The sequence below is a fragment of the Uloborus diversus genome, chromosome 3, assembly GCF_026930045.1.
Source record: "Uloborus diversus isolate 005 chromosome 3, Udiv.v.3.1, whole genome shotgun sequence".
Taxonomy (NCBI): domain Eukaryota; kingdom Metazoa; phylum Arthropoda; class Arachnida; order Araneae; family Uloboridae; genus Uloborus; species Uloborus diversus.
In genome coordinates, this window is record NC_072733.1 from 18,161,967 (window position 1) to 18,181,758 (window position 19,792).

Genomic DNA, 19,792 nt, shown 5'->3' on the forward strand with positions numbered 1-19,792 from the left:
ATCAAAAAAACAGTTCATGTTCGAGGAAAGTTCATCTTGTTAAATCAATTTAAATTTCTTCTCAATTGAAAGTTCCTTGTACACATTTGTCTGAAAAACATGAAAAAAAAATACACAAGCAACTGTTCAAATCAGCATACGTAATACATTATTAAAAAAAACTCTAGGATTTCTAATATTGATCAATGATAAAATTCACTTTAAAAAAAAATTGATATACTATGTTTGAGTTCTATTTTAAACTTCTCATAAAGCATTCTGCATCGCAAAGAGAAACTCAAACATTTTTTTTTTTTTTTGAATTTATCATAAACTTTTGGTCCTTTAAAAATTTGACCCTTAAAATTGTGACCATTTAAAATTCCAGTTTTAATATTTTTATACTTGTTAGGTAAAAATAAATTAAATATTTCGAAAAAGTAATTTTAACAATTTTACAATTTTTCCGTTCAAAAATTAATTAACCCTAATCACTTCATCAATTACCCCACTGAAAAACGATCTAGTGGCTTTTACTTGACTTTTAACGAAGATAACAATCAATCAAATTGTTCACCTTACAAGAGATTTAACATGAAAAATATCATATGATGTAAGTGCAAATACGAATAGTCAAGAGTTACAAAAAACATTTTCAAAATTTGGAAAAAAATTTCTTAAAAACAATGTTATTTTTGTTCACAATAAATATTTTCAATAAATGTTTGCAATTCAAAACGGGTTTGAGATTTCGTGAAAATATCTGCCAAATTTTCCTTACTTCGAATATATTTAATGTCAAAAACATTTTTACAAACTAGATCTCTAATAAAAAATAGTTTCACATCTATGTGTTTGCTTCTATGGTTTTCAATAGGTGAATTTACAAAATCAATTGATGCTTGATTGTCAACAAAAAGAATAGATTTAAATTTAGATCTTTTGATTACTTTATTTTCGATGCATTCATCTAATACCCTATCAAACCACATCAATTCCTTAGCGGATTCTGTCATTGCAACAAATTCAGCCTCCATAGTGGATAAGCTTACACTTTTCTGTTTAAATGTACGCCATTCAATCGGCGATTTGTCTAGAAAAACAATTTGTCCGCCTAAGGATGTGCGATCGTCTCGATTTGACGCGAAGTCAGAATCCGAGAAAGTAATCAATTGAATTTTGCTGCATTGTAACTTTAGTTTTAAATCTCTCGTTTTCCAAACATATCCGAGTAATTTGACAAGGCCATTCCAATGAATTATACCAGGATTTGATTGGAATTGACTAAAAATATTTACTGCATATGCGATGTCTGGACGAGTTCTATTTGCTACAAATGCTAAGCAACCTACTAAATTTCTATACGGATATTTTGTCATTTCTTTTACTTCATCATCAGTTTTAGGACAATCAACATTTGAATAAATGACTCCTTTGCTAATGGGTAAAGATGCTACAGGAATGTTAAAATTTTCGAAACGTTCATAAATTTCCTGAATATATTCCAATTGACTTAAACACAAATCATTTTCTTCGTTTAAGAAATCTACCCCTAGCAATTTGCGTGTTTTTCCTAATACTTTTAGATCGAAGTATTCATTCAACATGTTGATTGCGCTATTTATATAACATTCATTTTTACCAAATAAAACAATGTCGTCGACATAAAGAAGTAAAATTACATATTCATTGAAATAAACACAATTACAACTTGAAAATTTAGAAAAACCAATTTTACACAAAACTTTTTCCATTTCATAATACCATAAACGGCCACTTTGATGTAAGCCGTATATAGCCCTTTTGAGTTTACAGTATAAATGTTCTTTACCTTTAATTTCAAAACCTGGAGGTTGTGTCATAAATATGGTTTCCTCTAAAGGTGCATACAAATACGCGCATTTAATATCACATTGAACATGCATCCATTTTTCACATACTACCAATAGTGCGAAAAAAAATCTAATTATGCCGAATTGGACCACCGGAGAGTAGGTCTCCCAAAAATTTAGGCCCCTGATCTGAGTATGACCTTGAGCACATAATCTACTTTTGAAACGTACTACCTGGCCTTCCTCATTTTTCTTTACCGAATAAACCCATCTCGATCCTATTGGTACCGTATTTTCAGGCAATTCAGACAATTTCCACACCTCGCGATTTAACATCACGTCATATTCCTCTTTCATTGATGCCTTCCATTGATCCCATTCTTTTGATTTTAATGCCTGTTTGTAAGTACTCGGAACTTTAATATCCTCCGCTAGTCATGAAGAATTCAAATCTACCTTTGGTCTATTAGCGGAAATTTCACCTTCAAATAGGTCCTTACCTACGAAACTAAACATATTTGGATCATACGCGATATTATGTTTATTGCAATATTTGTGAACATCATGCATGGATCTTAATCTGGTATTTTTCCCTTTCTCAAAAAAATAAATATCATTCCTAGAACTATCCGTCCTGGGTCTAACTTTTCTAACCCAAGTTACACTTTTTAAAGGTTTACTTTTCCCGTCAACTTCGCTTTCTGATTCTGATTGTAATTCGCTTTGACTAGTTTCCCCCTCCTCACTGAAAACAGATTCTTCTGCCGTCTCGTCAAGGTCAGAACTTTCGACTTGAGTGAGAGGCCAATTTGGGGTGACTTTTTCTTTCTCTTTTACGTTCGCGAATTCATCTTTGTAGAAAGTGTTTTCTTTGAAAGACACGTCTATGGATTCTATAATTTTATTGAGTTCAGGAACAAAAATACGATATCCTTTTCGTTTAAAAGCATAACCGACCAACACTCCTTTTTGAGCTTTTGCATCGAGTTTATTTCTTAAATTCTTTTGTATAGCTACGAATACAACTGTGCCAAATGCTCTTAAATGACGAGCCGAAGGTTTTCTGCCTCCGTACAGTTCAAAAGGTGTCTTTTTCTGGTTTTTGTGGCAGACGCGATTCCACGTATAGACAAAATATAACATGGCTTCAGGCCAGAAATTTTGTGGTAATCCGCTTTCTTGAAGTATTACGCGAGTTGCGTTAGCTACCACCCTGTTAAAGACTTCCGCTACTCCATTTTGCATCGGAGTAAATGGTACAGTTAATTCGTGCTTTATGCCCTTTTCTTTACAAAAATCATCAAACTCATTGTTTACAAACTCAGACCCATTATCTGTTCTTACAAATTTTACATTTTTACCAATAAAGTTTTCTGCTCTTAAAATATGGTACTTCAAAATTTCAGGAACTAGGCCTTTATTACAAATTGGATAAAGTGAACATCTCCGAGAAAAATCATCGATTATGGATAAATAATATCTTTCTCCATTCCTTCCCTTGACACTATATGGTCCCCAAACGTCAGCGTGAAGGAGTTCAATCGGTCGTTTCGACCGAATATTATCTATAGACTTAAAACTAACGCGTTTGAACTTTCCGATTTTACAATTGTCACAATTTAGTTTTATACTTTTAAATTTGGGTAAACCATTAACGGATTTTAAATCACCGGTTTGTCTGATAGAATCTACGTTCACATGAGCAAATCGCTTATGCCAAGTTTCCAAATCTACTGAATTATTTTCAGGAATGGGATTCTTATCTACATGATTATTCTCAGAGATTTCACTATCCACAGTTTCAACAATATACATGCCATTTTCAAGTTTTGCTTTAAAAATTGGACCCTTTTGGCTAGATACCTCCACGAAACCTCCTCCCCCTACAAATTTTGCACCTCCCTGGTCAAATTTAGTACCAGATAAAATATTACGACGTAATTGGGGAGAGTACAATACATTTTGTAAAATTACAGTTTTTTCACCAAAATTAACTTTAACATCTCCTTTTCCAACAATTGGAAAGGTTTTCTCCTTTACTGCTACCGCCATACGAACATCCCGAACTTTCTCAAAATTCACGAACCAGTCCTTTCTAAAGGAAAAATGATGAGAGGCGGCTGTATCAAAGGTAAATAGGTTCCTAGATCGCCCTGTGCCTGAATGACTTAAATTAGCTTCAGAGACAAAATATAATTCGTACTCACGTCTGTCGTTGGAAAATGATCGTCTCCGTCCTTTGGAATTCCATCGGCGACCTCGACTTCGGTTTCTACTTCGGTTCCATCGATTGGGTCTGTCACTCCTCTGCTGGGGTGAGACTTCTCGGGGATAACCTCGTTGAGTCGTTTGGTGGTTCCGTGGTGGATGACACTTTTTCCGTGTTGGGCATACACGCTTAATGTGGCCCTGTTCGCCACACGAGTGGCAGATAATCTTTGTCATATAAGCATATGTATTGGCTTCTTTCTCCATATTAAGGTTCTGGCGACCCTCTTCTACTATCAGATCAATGACAACCTTATCGAATCTAAACTCAGGTGCAGGACGTGTGAGAATGTTCTGGACAATATTGTCATATGATCGAGGTAAATTTTGGAGAAGGTGAAACGTCAGGTAATCCTCGGGAAACTCTGGATAAGCTAATTTTATGTTATCAAAAATTCGTTGAAGGCGAGCGGCGAATAAATTTAATTTTTCGCCCTTTTCAAGATGGCACTGATTTAATTGATTAAAATTTTGCATTTGAACACATCGATTATTAGGGAAGAAATGATCCCTTAATTTCTTCCATGACTCCGCAGGATCTTCTATATTTTCAATGATTTTCTTTAAACTTTGGTTGATGTTTAAAAAAATAATTGACAGCGCGGCTCTTCTTCGTATTTCATAATCGCGAACATCTCTAGCGGTGATTTCGGCTTCCTTGCTGATAACGGGCACTTTTTCCGATCCATCTACAAAGGACCACGCATTCCTGTCCATAAGAAGGAATTTTGCATTTATTGCCCATTCCGTATAATTTTCATTCGTAAGTGGCTCTATGGTAACCCCAGTAGTAGCCATTATAAATCTTGACTTTTAAATTCGCATGCGCGATAAAAAGAGTCTTGGATGAAAAAAATCCTACAGTTCCATTAGGTAGAAAAAGAGTTCACTTCCAAAAAATTTCCGCTTCAAATATCAACTAGTGTAGCTTTTCCACAAGCGTCCGAGATCTCTATGAAATTTCGTAATTTGACTGAAGAACATCGGTAAAGGAAACGACTAACACCATTTTCTTACACATCGCTTGTTACGGCCTCCCCGAATAAAACTTTCTTGCACAGCGGTATTTGCTCGAAAAAAAAAAAATTTTATTCTCAAAAAAATTTTACAACTGATTCACTTTCAAAGAACTCTACAGGGGAAAGGCAATCTGGGCCCATAACCCCTTGTTGGATGGGAAGGTATGATTGAAACTAACTCTTGCCCAAACAACGTAATACATCTAGCAGAGTGAAATTGGAGTTCGTGAATCAGTATAATTGAAGACGAATAGCTCATTAAACATCAATTAATTTATTAAAAGATAAAAAACAAATTATATGGCTTTGACAAAAAGTAAATAAGGATAAGTATATCATTATTGCAAATACCCCGTTGACCTAGACTAATAAGTATTATCTATTGACCCGACTATCGTTCATGAAGAACGAAGTCTTCAATGGACAAACGTCATACTACTTCAATTAAACAAAAAAAGGTAACAGCCTAAGCTTGCTGAACAAACAGCAAGTTGGCTTGCCTGACATGAGCCAACGCGTCTAGGCTGTGCAAGAAGTGAGAGAGAGATCGACTAATAACAGCTTTGCTTATATTCAGACTCTCATTAGCATATCTTCACTTCAATGCTACCTGATCGTGATCTTCAGTGGCCAAGCCCGAAGCGTGTGCACGTGACGTCACATGTTCAAGAAGAATCGACGTTAAATTAGTCACATCATGGGCAACGCCCACTACACGTACCGTTCTCTATTCCAAGACTAGTTACGTCACGGATTCTAGCGTTCGTTAAGGAACAATGATATGAAAACTGCAAATATGTAAAATGTTATCTAACATACAAAATGATAATAAACCTTCACTTAGATTGACATACTATGTCTATCAGCAAGGTCGTGCGGCGCACGACAGCGCCAGAACCCAAAGGGCGTAGAGCTATGCCGATCAAAAATGGTTGAAATGAAAGGAAAATAAACTCTAACCAAAAAGTGAAATGGAATTCTTCATTATGTCTAATGGAGGCAGTGAAATTATACTGCTCATTGAAACAATTAATTTGTCTCGCTAAGAATCTAAAAGGAAAAATTATTGACTTGTTGTGTCTAAACATGCTATTCAAAAGAGCTATCTTTCACACTGAAAACAAGTGGCATCATGGCTTTATTTAATACATACATTAGCATATTCCTTCTTAATGAGGAGCCATGGATGCTATTTCGGTATGTCTTTATTACACAAGGTCGAGCATACGAGGAACAAGAAATTTGCTTATCCCCATTTTGGTTCTTGAGGTGAATATGTTGTATTATAATTTGTGCAAATATACTCTTTTTTGTGATTTTTAATTCGTTGCAATTCCACTGCTTCTTGTTATCATACATTAAAAAAAATACGGTAAGCACATTTGCAAATTACTTAGATGTGTGTAATATTTATACATTGTAGATAATAATTAAGGTTAATTTTTTTGTTCCGAAAGGTGTTGACCATGATTACCTGATTCTCTCCCCCCCCCTTATCTTTTTAACTATTTGTGCATTAAGTTAAAAAAGAAACAAAAACTTTGGAGAGACTATGTATTTGTTTTGGATCTTAAATTCAATGCCTTTTGTAACGGTTCCATATTTTAAAATATTTGATTTTACCGGAAATGATTTCAGTTTCAGATTTTAAGGGGAAATATCCTCTACTTCAATTTAGAGATCTATTCATTACTCTGTTGTCATACTGTGACCGGCATAACACTTTCAATATTTATTAATTAAAGAGATATTTAGAGCGGTGTTAACTTTGATGTTTAAAATATTTTCTTTTTCCAAAAACGCATTAGCATATCACAGGCGGGTTTCTTCAAACCGGGTCAAGCCTGAAAAAACACCCGCTATCTCGGTAAAGTAGGTTTTTCAGAATTTTCTATATTTTGAAATTTTCTTCAGAAAATAACTAAATGTCGATCATTATAAAGTCCAGAAATAGACATCTCGCTTTCTGGACAGTGTATCAAATAATAGAAATTTAGCTGCATACTAGCATAATTATTTCGATCACATTCCAAGATTTTTTTTTTTTTTTTAAATTGTTGGGGTAAAATGCTTTGATTACCTTAAACCGGCCACTTCTATTTTAACAGCAGCTCAATGCATGTTTCCAAGAGAAAAAGTCAGATTCCAAAAGTCAGTTTCAAACGCCCGTCCCTTACACCCGCCCATACTCGAAATAACTTAGAAATATGAAGTAAACACGTCTTCCAAAATTGAAAATTTACAGATTGTTTTTATTTTAATAAATTACAGTAGTGCCTCCTTTAAGGGACACCTCTATTTAAGGGACACTTTTTCTGGTCCCAGTCCCTTTGAATCGGGACCTGCATGCATTTGCCTCTCATTAAGGGACACTCTATTTAGGGGACGGTTACAAAAAAAAATTACACAAAAATGATGTATAAATGCATTAGAAATACCGAAAGTATTAGAATTCAAGGTGCCTTTTTTGTCCAAAAATTAACTGGCAAAAGTTTGTCTTAACATTAACAGGCAAATACATAAATAAGTATTGTAAAATTCTTGTTAAGACCAACATTCATGCTTTTCCCTCTCATAATTTTTTTTTTTTAATGGGCTAAACCCTAACAGATAGTGTGCCGCTCATGAGAAGCTTTGTACACATAACTGGAAATTGATCATACTTTGTTTCGCATTGTAAGTTACATGACATTAATCAAATCCATGTAACAAATTAATTCAAAACAATATTTAATGAAAATCAGTGACAAAACTGTGATACTACAAAATTATCGATACAATTTCAATATATATATATATATATATATATATATATAGTTTGAATAATTTAACATTTTATTTAGTATCTATATAAGAAACATTTTCAATAATTGATCTTAAATGTTTATAATTTACGTTTATCACGAAAATATTCTGAGTTTACAGAGCATGCATGAACTCATCTACCTCCGAAGAAGGGTCACCTCTATTTAAGGGACAAATTGTCCGGTCCCCTTAGTGTCCCTTATTGAGAGGTTCTACTGTAAATGCCAAACGTATCTTTTTCCATATTGCATTTGTCTACAAAACCTGACCCCAGGAGTTGACTATATTTTGCTCGCATGTCACTGCATAAAGGCGCTCAAAAGACATTTGCACGACGGCGCAGATCAGGCTTGGCGCGGCCCTGGTTATGTTTTATATTTCAGGTAGCCTATTCACACATTAATATTTAATAATGAATACTAGTACTGTTTGGGATATAGTTTTCTGTTTTCACATATTTTTTTTTATGTTATTGAGTGTTTGTTGTTAATGCACATAATAAAAGTCAATAATTAAAAAATTAACTTTTTGAGAATATTTGGTAAGATTTGAAAAAACATTTTTATTTCATTTCATCTTTCATGTAAGAAAGAGAATAGCTTCCAGGTCTGTACCCCTAGCTTGAATTCAAAATTAATTGATTAGTTCCTACAAAATATAAGTTCCTATAAAATTAATTCCTTTAATGAAAATTAAAGTTTTCTCTTTTGTTTAAAATGTTTTTCATCATCTAATCAATTTTATGTAATATGTATGCCTAATTAAAATTTTAATCAAATCATAACTGCTTTTATTTACATTTTCAAGTAGCCGTGTTGCATTTCCCTAATTAAATATTCCCTGGCAAGAAAGGACTTAAAAAAATAAAGTGGAATTATTTTAACTTTTTAATCCTTTCTTGCAGTAAATATTCATTAGTATCATAAACTCTTTTGAATAACAAATTGGCTCAAAAAGAAAGAAGGAATAGAGAATTCTTAGTAATATTCCATGTTTAAATGAGCTAATTTATTAATATCAACTCACTTTTTGAAATTTTTCATTCAGTTACCAAAAGATGTGTGTCTACTTTTTGTTTATTTATATTTTAAGAAGTAGTGACTTAGCGACTACATTTCAAAAGTGGTTTGTAGTTGCCACGTTTTTAAAAAAGTAGTTGTGTTTGTAGTTTACTATATTTATTACATAGTTTATTGGAGTTAGTTATGTTAAAAGAAAAAAAAAACGCTAAAATTTATATTTTCACCAATATATGATAGAATTAACAAAGTAACATATTAAAATCTGTGGTTAAGGGGGAAAATGTCAATGTTTCTGTAAAGCAGTTATTATAGCCTATTAAAATTATCATATTACTGATCCATGAATTTATTTAGTTGTTTTTCTTGTATAGCATCAGCAGAAGCTCTTAGACCTTGGATTTACAGGCCCAGAAAGTCATCTTTTTAGCAGACCAGAAGAGGTTAGTATCCAGTTTGTTTTATGTTGCCAAAAAGATTATTTAAACTCACAGGGGTTTAAAATCTGCACCAAACTGCGCCAATGTTCAATTTTTTATGCAACCTGATGCAAAACGACCAATTTTGCTATTTTTGCACCAAATTGCGCCAAAAATGTGATATTATTATCCAAAAATATTCACAACAAGAAAAAAATAGCAGTTGCATTCATTTTTTTGCCATAGAAAGCTAAAAAGGAGAAAATAAGTAAAAAGACAATGTAAAGAATTTTTAATATTAGCCAAAAATTGCATGCTGTGCTTTAAGTTTGAATCCTTTTACATCCTGTAAATTTTTCAATCATTTTGAAAAATGGAAATTATTTTAACTATGTAACTTTAAATTGGCCTATTTTATTTCTTTATTTTAATAACTATTTCATGTTTTGAATAAAATTGAGGTGCACTTATAATTTAATAGTTTATGTGCAGAAAAAGTGTCTAAAGAGTTCATAAAACCTGCATGTAAGCAGTTTAATCTCTACCACACATACATGCATCCATTTCTTTTAAAATATGTTTTTTAAGTAGTTTTTTATTCTACTCTTACATACACATTATCTACTCGCTGCCATGCATACCTGCATCTCTTTCTTTTAAATTATAAAACAAAATAAAGTTTAGTTAACACATTATCTTCCGGTTACTACTGATGTTTAGTAAGGAAAGTTCCTCTAATACCAGGTGTACAAATTAATCCAAAGTAACATACTGACATTGAGTGAAGTTAAAACGCAAATATGTGGTCACGGCAGGTAATGTGTAAATCGACATACAAAATAGCAACGTGAGGTTCATATCCTTTTTTTTTTCTTTTTCAGCCAGTGAAATGCTATTCCTGAAAATAAGTTAATTTATAAAGTTTAAAAAGTGAATCAGTTCCAAAAAGGTTTTTTTACTAACCAAAGTAAAAAAGCATTTCACATCTTTATACTAGCATCTCCTCCCTCCCCCTATTTTCTTTCTTTTTTTTTTTTTTTTTTGAAAAAATTATAAATTGCTTATAAATATGTTTTTAGAGAGTTTTTTTTTCGAGCTTTGAATGTAAGAAATATACCAAAAGTTATTTATGAACTTTTTACTACGAATGCTTTGTATTAGCTTCCAACTGTGTACTGATCTTGTACAAAATTAAATATTCTGTTAAAAAACCATGGGTTCACCTGATACAAAACGGCATTTTTACTGATACAAAACTGTTCATTCTGATATAAATTCGGCATTTTTGCCGATACAATGCTGATACAGAAATGAATTTTTGATTTTCCACCCCTGAACTCATATCTTCACTAGTCTTTTATTATCTGCTTGTCCAGAGAGGAAAAAATCTCATTTATGGTAACATTTTTTTGATCGTTTTTCATGTAAATTGAATAAAAATAATATAATCTCAAATATGTTTAATATTGTGCTTGGCTACTCTCTTAGGTTTCATAATAAAATACAAGCCCAAGATAAATGTTTAGGTATGACCTAATGATAAATCTCAATTGTCATAGTCACCCCTCAATGTGGGATGGCTTTTATGTAGGGTTTTTTTTTACATACACTACTTAAAACAAATTCTGCAAATTATCTGAAATTCACTTATATGAGCTTACCATCCCCATGTTTTGTGGATAGTTGAAAGTCAACTGTATTTGATTTTCAATTCGTAAAGTTTTTTTTTTTTTTTTTTTTTTTGAGCAATCACATTGCTTATTGTTCTCATTTGACTGTTTTTGGCGTCTTTTAATTTTATTTTCCCCCCCACTTCCCTCTGCAGCACCTCCGTCGACCGGCCCCTCCCGATGCTGCTCCTCTAGCGAGAACCGTCTCCAGGTTGCATCTATATTTTACACACACGCACACATACATACACGCCTAGACACACATACGAACACACCTACACACACACACACACACTTGTGCCTGTACACAGACACAAACACACGCCTACATACACACACTAGTGATTGCGAAAAACATAATTTGAATTCCAGATGTCAAAATTCAAATTAAATTTAAATTGTTTTTAAAATGCTTTTGAGGTGGATGAAAAATCTGCTTACTTGATGGTACCACCTTTGCAGTAAAATTTCGAAAGTTGGTGCTTGTATTTTAAATACAGGACAGGAGCATTAAAAAGAATACCGTTCTATGTTCCCTGGAAGTTTTTGCACAAAATAAATCAAATTAGTTTCTTCTTATAAAGGTTAAATGTGTTTGGAACATGATTGAAAAACTTTTCATCCATGCAAATGTATGCGGCATTTTACTCCTTTTAACAATACAATTAGCTGTTTCAATATATAGTCTCTATAATTGTGGTATTTAGAATTTACCAGTTACTTTTGCCCGTTATAGGTGGAGGCAGAGGCAACAAACAGAGCTATAGTTCTTGCTAATCAAGTACAATGTCCCCTATATGTTGTTCATGTTATGAGTAAAAGTGCTGCTGAAGTCATTGCATCAAGAAGACAGGAAGGTAAATATTTCATTAGTAACAATGCTCAACTATATACAGTTGATCTATCTTAATATGATCACGTCTAATACGAAATCACGGCTCAAACAAAGATTTTGTTCACTAAGTTTCGTTTGCTATCTAATTACATTAAAAATTTCACCTATAATACATACTAGTGATGGGCATTTTCGAGAACTCGATTACCACGAGTTCTCGATTATTGTATCTCAAGTTCTCGATTATCACTTTTCGAGTTCTCGATTATCACTTTTCGAGTTCTCGATTATCACTTTTCGATTTCTCGATTATCACTTTTCGAGTTCTCGATTATCACTTTTCGAGTTCTCGATTATCACTTCTCGAGTTCTCGATTATCATTGCCCGAGTTCTCGATTATCATTGCCCGAGTTCTCGCTTTGAACTTCTCAAGATGTCAATCACTCGAGTAGTGTATTTTTCGATAGATTTGATAATCGAATGAACCTCTCAATATAGTTGACTTCTGACAAGGGTGCACACCTGGGGGGGGGGGGGGGGGATCATGGCGCAGACTGCGCCATTGATATTTTTAGGGGGTGTTCTGTGGGGTATTTTTTATCATTTTGGGGGGCTCTGCGATATTAAGGGGGGTGGGCCCTTGACCTCAGGGAGGAACCTCTGCTTCTGAAGTGATTCAGTTGCAGGGGTGGATCCGTCATTTAGGGGGTCAGAGGGCTGGCTTTGAAAAGTTAATGGTTTTACTTATGAATGCGCATGGTTTTTGTTGTCTTCCGAAAAGATTTGCATTGAGATCCTTTGACCCTTCCCCCAGAAAAATTTGGAGTGACTGGCTGCGCTGGAGTGCCCATAGTGTTGGCCTAGCGCCCCTTATATAATAATTAACGAATTCATCTCACCACTTATCCCACCATAATATCAGTCACTTGCCTAATCATTGAGAAATTTTCAACGATGTTTTTCTTTCTTCTAATGCGGACGCCTGATGACGTATCTCGCACGTGCAGTCGCCGATCTATGACATCACGACCTTCACGTAATCGGTGATGCATCGTAACAGATCGGCACGTGCCTGATGCTCATTGGCCAGGTGCTATGCTGGCGTGTATCAGGTGATTTGGCGTCCGCATGCAAATGAGTTCACTTACGATAAAAGGAAATGTTTCGAGTAGAAAGGGGACTTCTTCGGTGTTTTCTCTCTGGCAGGTTGACTTGAGCGTTCGTTTGCTTTTATGCAACGATGCGGGTTCTTTTTAATAAATAGATAATAGATTGATATAGCTCAGCTCTAGTTCGCGTTGTTTCAAATGTTTTTAATTTTATTTAACTCTAACTTTACTAAATGACCAAATAAATTTGGTTTTTATTTTTAAGTTGTCTTCAACTATTTTTTAATCATGCATTTCTAGTCATACATTTAATTAGGTTATTGCATTTAGAGGTTATTAGTCTTGAGCATTCTCTTGCTCATTAAAAGGTTATGGGCAACCTGGACTCTGTTTTCGATAGCCTATATTTTCAGTAGGACTGGAGATGGAAATGATGTTTTTGACGTCTGTGATAATTTTCGATGGGGGGGCCGTATAGAAGATTTTTTTTCGACAAGAGCATACTGATGATAAATATTAGATTATTAGTGCTCATTGATATTGTCTTCCGACTTTCTGTCGAAATAATGGCGAATCCCCAGATAACTATTGAGAAATTAAATGGCACAAATTATGTGTCATGGGCAGCAGATATGAAATTTGTCCTGATGGAGAAAAACGCCTGGGACATTGTAACTGGTAAGGAAACAGTGCCAGTAGTCTCTAAAGATTCAGGATTTACTGAGAGAGACGTTCGTGAGTTTTTGGCCAGAGAACGAGCGGCATTATCTTTAATATATTTGTTTGTAGACAACGAATTCAAAAGGATAATAGAGCATTGTGAGTCGCCAGAAAAATCGTGGGAATGTCTAAAAGCACACTTTTATCCTGATAACAGGTGTGTGCATATGAGAACTTTTACTGAGTTAACAAACTGTCGAATTGAGCAAGGCGAATCCATAAATCTCTTCGCATCAAGAATTCGTCGAATTTATGACAGGATAAAGGGAATCGACAAGAATTTTTCTGAGTCATACTTAAATTTTCAAGTTTTGAGATATCTTCCATCGGAATATGACAGCATTTGCCAATCAATTTTGAGAAAGAAACCCGAGGATTTTTCTTTTGATACGATAGTACAGGACTTAATTTCTGAAGAGAGCAGATTAAAGCTGAAGGACGAGGATAATATTAGCGCCAACTACGTTGCTCCAAAAGAAAAAAGATCGTGTTATAATTGCGGACGTACAGGCCACATCCGCAAAGATTGTAGTTTTCCAGAGAGGAACCGCGGAGGAAGTCCATCCACAAGCTCCAAGAAGTCAAGTTATGGCCAGAGGAGGTCAAGAGGAAGAAACAGGAACCAGTTCACCAGAAGAGGCAGCTCCTCATCGCCGAAAAAGTGTGAGTACCCTTCCAAAACATTTTTTATTTCGGAAGCGAACTTTAACGAGATAGACTGTAATCCTTCATCATGGGCATTTGATTCGGCGGCCAGCCATCACTTTGCAAATAATAAGAACTTTTTCCATAAATATGAACCTGTAAATGATCGAAAGATGGCCGTAGCAGTCCAAAATCATGTTTTTCCAATTGAGGGGGTTGGAGAGATAAAGTTAAAGTTCGGTCCTAAGACCATTAATTTAGTAAATGTGATGTATTCGCCGCATTTGCGAAGAAATTTACTGTCTGGTCCCAGATTTGACCAAGCGGGAGCATGTTTTAAAGGGGGAAAAGGTTTGGTAACTGTATCAGATAATGGCGAAATAATTTTTAAAGCTAAACTATCTAATGGCATTTATTTTGTTAACCCAAAGATAATTTCAGAAAATGTACATAAAAATGTTAATTATGAAGCTAGTAGTACTGAAAGCTTAGAATTATGGCACAAAAGATTTGCTCATGTAAATGTCGATAATATAAAGAAAACTGCTGAATATAAATGTACTAGGGGTCTACCAGTTTTTAAAAATGATAAAGTAAATTGTGAAGATTGTAAATTAGGAAAGTTCAGACGCGTATCTTTCAAACCAATGGACGAAATTCGATCAAAGAAACCTTTAGAATTAATTTATAGTGACATTTGGGGGCCATCGAGTATTGAAGGTAGAAGAGGTGAACGATACTTTCTTTCAGTTGTTGACGATTATTCCCGTAGAACGTCATTGTACCCATTGAAAAATAAAAATCAGGCAGCAGAAATTCTCATTAATCATATTAAAAGGGCAGAGAGATTCCTGGGAACAAAGCTGAAAGCAATAAGAACTGACAATGGTGGGGAATTTTCAAATACAATTTTACGTAAATTTTGTCAAAATGAAGGCATTAAACATGAATTCACTAATAGTTATACCCCTGAGCAAAACGGGGCGGCTGAAGTGTTTAACAGAACTGTGGCAGATGGTACTAGGGTAATTTTAGAAGAGAGTGGTATAGGTAAAAACTTTTGGCCTGAAGCCATGTTGTATTTCACGTACACGTGGAACCGCGTATGTCATAGAGATCAAAAACTAACTCTTTTTGAGCTATATGGGGGAAAATCACCCTCAATCAGACATTTGAAACCATTTGGATGCGTAGCCTACGTTAGTGTGCCGAAGCAACGTCGGCAAAAGCTTGATCTTAAAGCCCAAAAAGGGATTTTAATTGGGTATGCATTTCGGACAAAAGGGTATCGAATCTGGATTCCAGAAAATGATAAAATTATAGAGACCATAAATGTCAGATTTAATGAGGGAAAATTTTTCAAAGACGAATTTGAGTCTAAACGCAGTGGAGTCGTGATGGGCACCATAGAATGGTTAAATGTACCAAAATCAGATGAAGATGAAATTCCTGATGAGGAAATATTAAAAATTCCCGAACTACCACCAGTTCATTCAGAAACAGAAGAATCAGATCGGGGGGAAACTGAATCATCAGATGATGAAAGTGATAAATGTTTAAAATTAGCAAAATGGGAAAGAAAAGTCGTACCAAGACCCGATGGGTCTCGTAACGATATCTATTATTTTGAAAAAGGAAGCAACAAACGATTGAGATCAATTTATGATGTAAAGAAATATTGCAGAAAAAATAATATTGTTTATCAGCCAGATATATTTTGCTTTAAAGGTAAAAATACTACTGAAGAAGAGATTGATAACTCTGTAAACAGCAACGTAATTAATGAATTTTCTCAAGCATGACTAGGACATCAAATCATTATTCCTAACACTTACAAACAAGCCCTTAAATCGCGAGAAAAAGACAATTGGATAAGTTCAATGCGGGAAGAATTAAAAGTGATGCAAGATCGCAAAGTGTGGAATCTTGTCGAATTACCGCATGATTCTACTCCAATTGGTTCTCGCTGGGTTTTTACAGTCAAAAGAAATGAAAATGGGGAAATTTTGAGATACAAAAGTCGCCTAGTAGCTTTAGGAAGTTCTCAATTGAAATATGAGAGTTATGATCTTACGTACTCGCCAGTTGTAAATTTCAGCATTATAAGATTTTTCTTTTCTCTTTTGGTGGTAAAATTAAACTGGGTAAACATCCAATGTGATGTGAAAAATGCTTACCTTTATGCACCTATTGCAGAACCTATATATATGAAACAACCACCTGGTTTTGTAGAAAAGGGGATGGAAAATTTATATTGTAAACTAAATAAAGCTATTTACGGACTCCACCAGAGTGGACGATTGTGGTTTTACGAAATTGAAGAAAAGTTGATCTCAATTGGTTTTTGTAAATTTGAATGGTGTAACTGTGTCTATATTTATAAATCTTCTGTAATTTTACTTTTGTATGTAGATGACATTGTTTTATTTGGAAAGAGTCAAAATGATATACAAACTGTTTTAGAAATGTTACAAAAATACTTTGATTTAAAAATTTTAGGTAAAACTAAAAAATTACTAGGCGTGGAATTTGAGGAGGATTTGAATTGTTTTTCATTAAGTCAAATTGGCTATATTGAAGAAATTTATGAACGTTTTGAGAAATTCAATATCCCTATCTCCTCATTGCCGATAAGTAAAGGTATTATATACACTAAACTAGATTGTCCAAATAACGAGCAAGATGTACAAGATATGTCAAAAATACCGTACAGGAATTTGTTAGGTTGTCTTTCGTTTCTAGCAAACAGAACAAGACCAGACATTAGTTACGCTACAAACATTTTTAGCCAATTCCAAAATAACCCCGGTATAAAGCATTGGGATGGTTTATTAAAATTATTAAGCTATGTTTCTAAAACTAGGAATTACAAACTTAAATTACAATGCAATGAAATTCAAGTTGTAACATATTCTGATGCAGATTTCGCCTCTAATAGAGACGATAGAACTTCACTCGGAGGTCAGATTGTTTTCATTAACAAATCGCCGATTTCGTGGCGAACATTTAAACAAAAGTGCATTAGTTTATCAACGATGGAATCAGAGTTTATTGCAATGACAGAGGCCGGCAAAGAACTTCTTTGGTTTGATAGAATCATTGATGAATGTGTTAATAAGGGGGTAATTAACAAGGAACACAAAATTAAATCTGTATTAAAAGTTGATAATCAAGCTACAATAGATTTTGTGAGATCACCGATCGAAAATTATAGGACAAAACATATTGATGTAAAGCTTTTTTATATACGCGATTTAATTTATAAAGATATATTTGATGTTGAATTTGTTAGAAGTAAAAATAACATGTCTGATGTATTTACTAAGCCTTTGTCTCGATCTGAACTAATAAAGTTCAATGAAAATGTTTTTGTAATGTAATTGCTTTTGTGATATTTTTAGTAATTTAATTTTTTTGAAAATGTAGTAATGTGGGAAAAGTAAACTATTTTAACTATCGGGAACGGGTTAAAGTTATATATATATTTTTTTGCGTTTTACAGTTTATATTTGTACTGTTCAAATGTGTTTATACCAAGTATTTGTATACTCGCCAAGGTTTTTCAATTTTTGCAGATTGAATGTGTTTATATGACATTGGACTGATTGACTTTTTACTGACTTGGAAAATGGAACAGTTTGAACGGACTGGAATCGGATTGAGTGATATTTTGTTATAAAAGAATTTGCTTGTTGTTGTATTTAACTAATCTACTAATCATGTTTATATTTATTCAAAATCTTTTTGTAAAACTAGAGCTGGTATTGAGATTTGTTAGGAAATGAATTATCTTTAAATGTATAAGAAAATAATGTTCATAAGATGGTGAGAGGGGGGGCATTGTTGGCCTAGCGCCCCTTATATAATAATTAACGAATTCATCTCACCACTTATCCCACCATAATATCAGTCACTTGCCTAATCATTGAGAAATTTTCAACGATGTTTTTCTTTCTTCTAATGCGGACGCCTGATGACGTATCTCGCACGTGCAGTCGCCGATCTATGACATCACGACCTTCACGTAATCGGTGATGCATCGTAACAGATCGGCACGTGCCTGATGCTCATTGGCCATTTGCTATGCTGGCGTGTATCAGGTGATTTGGCGTCCGCATGCAAATGAGTTCACTTACGATAAAAGGAAATGTTTCGAGTAGAAAGGGGACTTCTTCGGTGTTTTCTCTCTGGCAGGTTGACTTGAGCGTTCGTTTGCTTTTATGCAACGATGCGGGTTCTTTTTAATAAATAGATAATAGATTGATATAGCTCAGCTCTAGTTCGCGTTGTTTCAAATGTTTTTAATTTTATTTAACTCTAACTTTACTAAATGACCAAATAAATTTGGTTTTTATTTTTAAGTTGTCTTCAACTATTTTTTAATCATGCATTTCTAGTCATACATTTAATTAGGTTATTGCATTTAGAGGTTATTAGTCTTGAGCATTCTCTTGCTCATTACATAGGAGAGGTGCATCATAGCGCAGACTGCGCCATTGAAATTCTTAATGGATGGTAGTCTTTTTTAAGAAGTATCCTTCTTGAGGGGGGGGGGACACTAATTTTAAAAGGTGTGCCAGCACACTTGAGGAATAGGTACCGTTACGATATAAATGGTGTTATGATCAAATAATTGCCTCTCGAATGTTTCATTCAAATAGTGTTATAATTGAATGTATGCTGTCGAATGCTTGATTATCAAATGATTCTTTGGGATGCTTTGGTAGTCTAATGATATGTTTTGAGCGAAAGGTCTTAATGAATGAACACATGGACGGGTCTGTGGGAGACGTGTTGTGTGTGCCGGTGGTGGAAGTAAAGGTTGGGGGCGCTAATAAAGTTCTAACTTGAGAAGCATTAAAATTGAAATTGTATTTCAGGTAACAAGTAGGAATACGTAATTTGGAACCTGAGGGGACATCTTCCTCCTTACGTCCAACTTCCACTGTACCATTGGGTAATGATACAAGTGTAACAGGCAATAACAAACGTTTTAGAGCCCAAATATACAGATTACTTCAGACACGTGTTTCGGGGTTTCAAGGAACCCTTTTTTCAACGCAAAATAGAGAGAATGGATGTAAGGACATTACTGGATGTCTTTAGGGACCATTCATTAATTACGTAAGGGTCACAAGGGGTAGGGGGGTTGGGAAAATGTCAACATACTTTGGGGAGGTGTTCAAACCCATTCTCGTGCAGTATTTTCTTAGCCGATGTTTTACATTTGAAATCGTGCGGTCAATTGGTTTGGCAGGTATTAATATTTATTTGCGTTCTGGAAAATAAAAAACGTATTAAGATGAGCTGTTTTTAATTTGTTTTACAGAGAATGTATAATGTTAAATATAATAAAAGAAATGCACTACGTATAGCATGTTTTATTTTTAATTAGTATTGCATCATAAACAAAAAAAAAGTAGAAAAAACATGCAATTTAGATTCCAACTTTTTAGTAAGTATTTCATTAC

The 19,792-nt window shown here is 34.1% G+C and overlaps 2 protein-coding genes across 7 annotated transcripts in view; one reads left to right on the plus strand and one right to left on the minus strand.

Annotated features, from left to right (window-relative positions):
- LOC129219464 (dihydropyrimidinase-like) overlaps positions 1-19,792 on the plus strand; it is a 182,444-nt gene that overhangs the window by 125,193 nt on the left and 37,459 nt on the right. For all 6 annotated transcript variants that reach the window (XM_054853859.1, XM_054853861.1, XM_054853860.1 and 3 more), the window contains 2 exons: positions 9,297-9,365; positions 11,748-11,868. In XM_054853859.1, the coding sequence (XP_054709834.1) occupies positions 9,297-9,365; positions 11,748-11,868 (190 nt within the window). The remainder of the gene's footprint in view (positions 1-9,296; positions 9,366-11,747; positions 11,869-19,792) is intronic.
- Positions 1-19,792, minus strand: part of LOC129219465 (headcase protein-like) — an 86,385-nt gene that overhangs the window by 14,922 nt on the left and 51,671 nt on the right. The gene's annotated exons all lie outside the window — the stretch shown is intronic.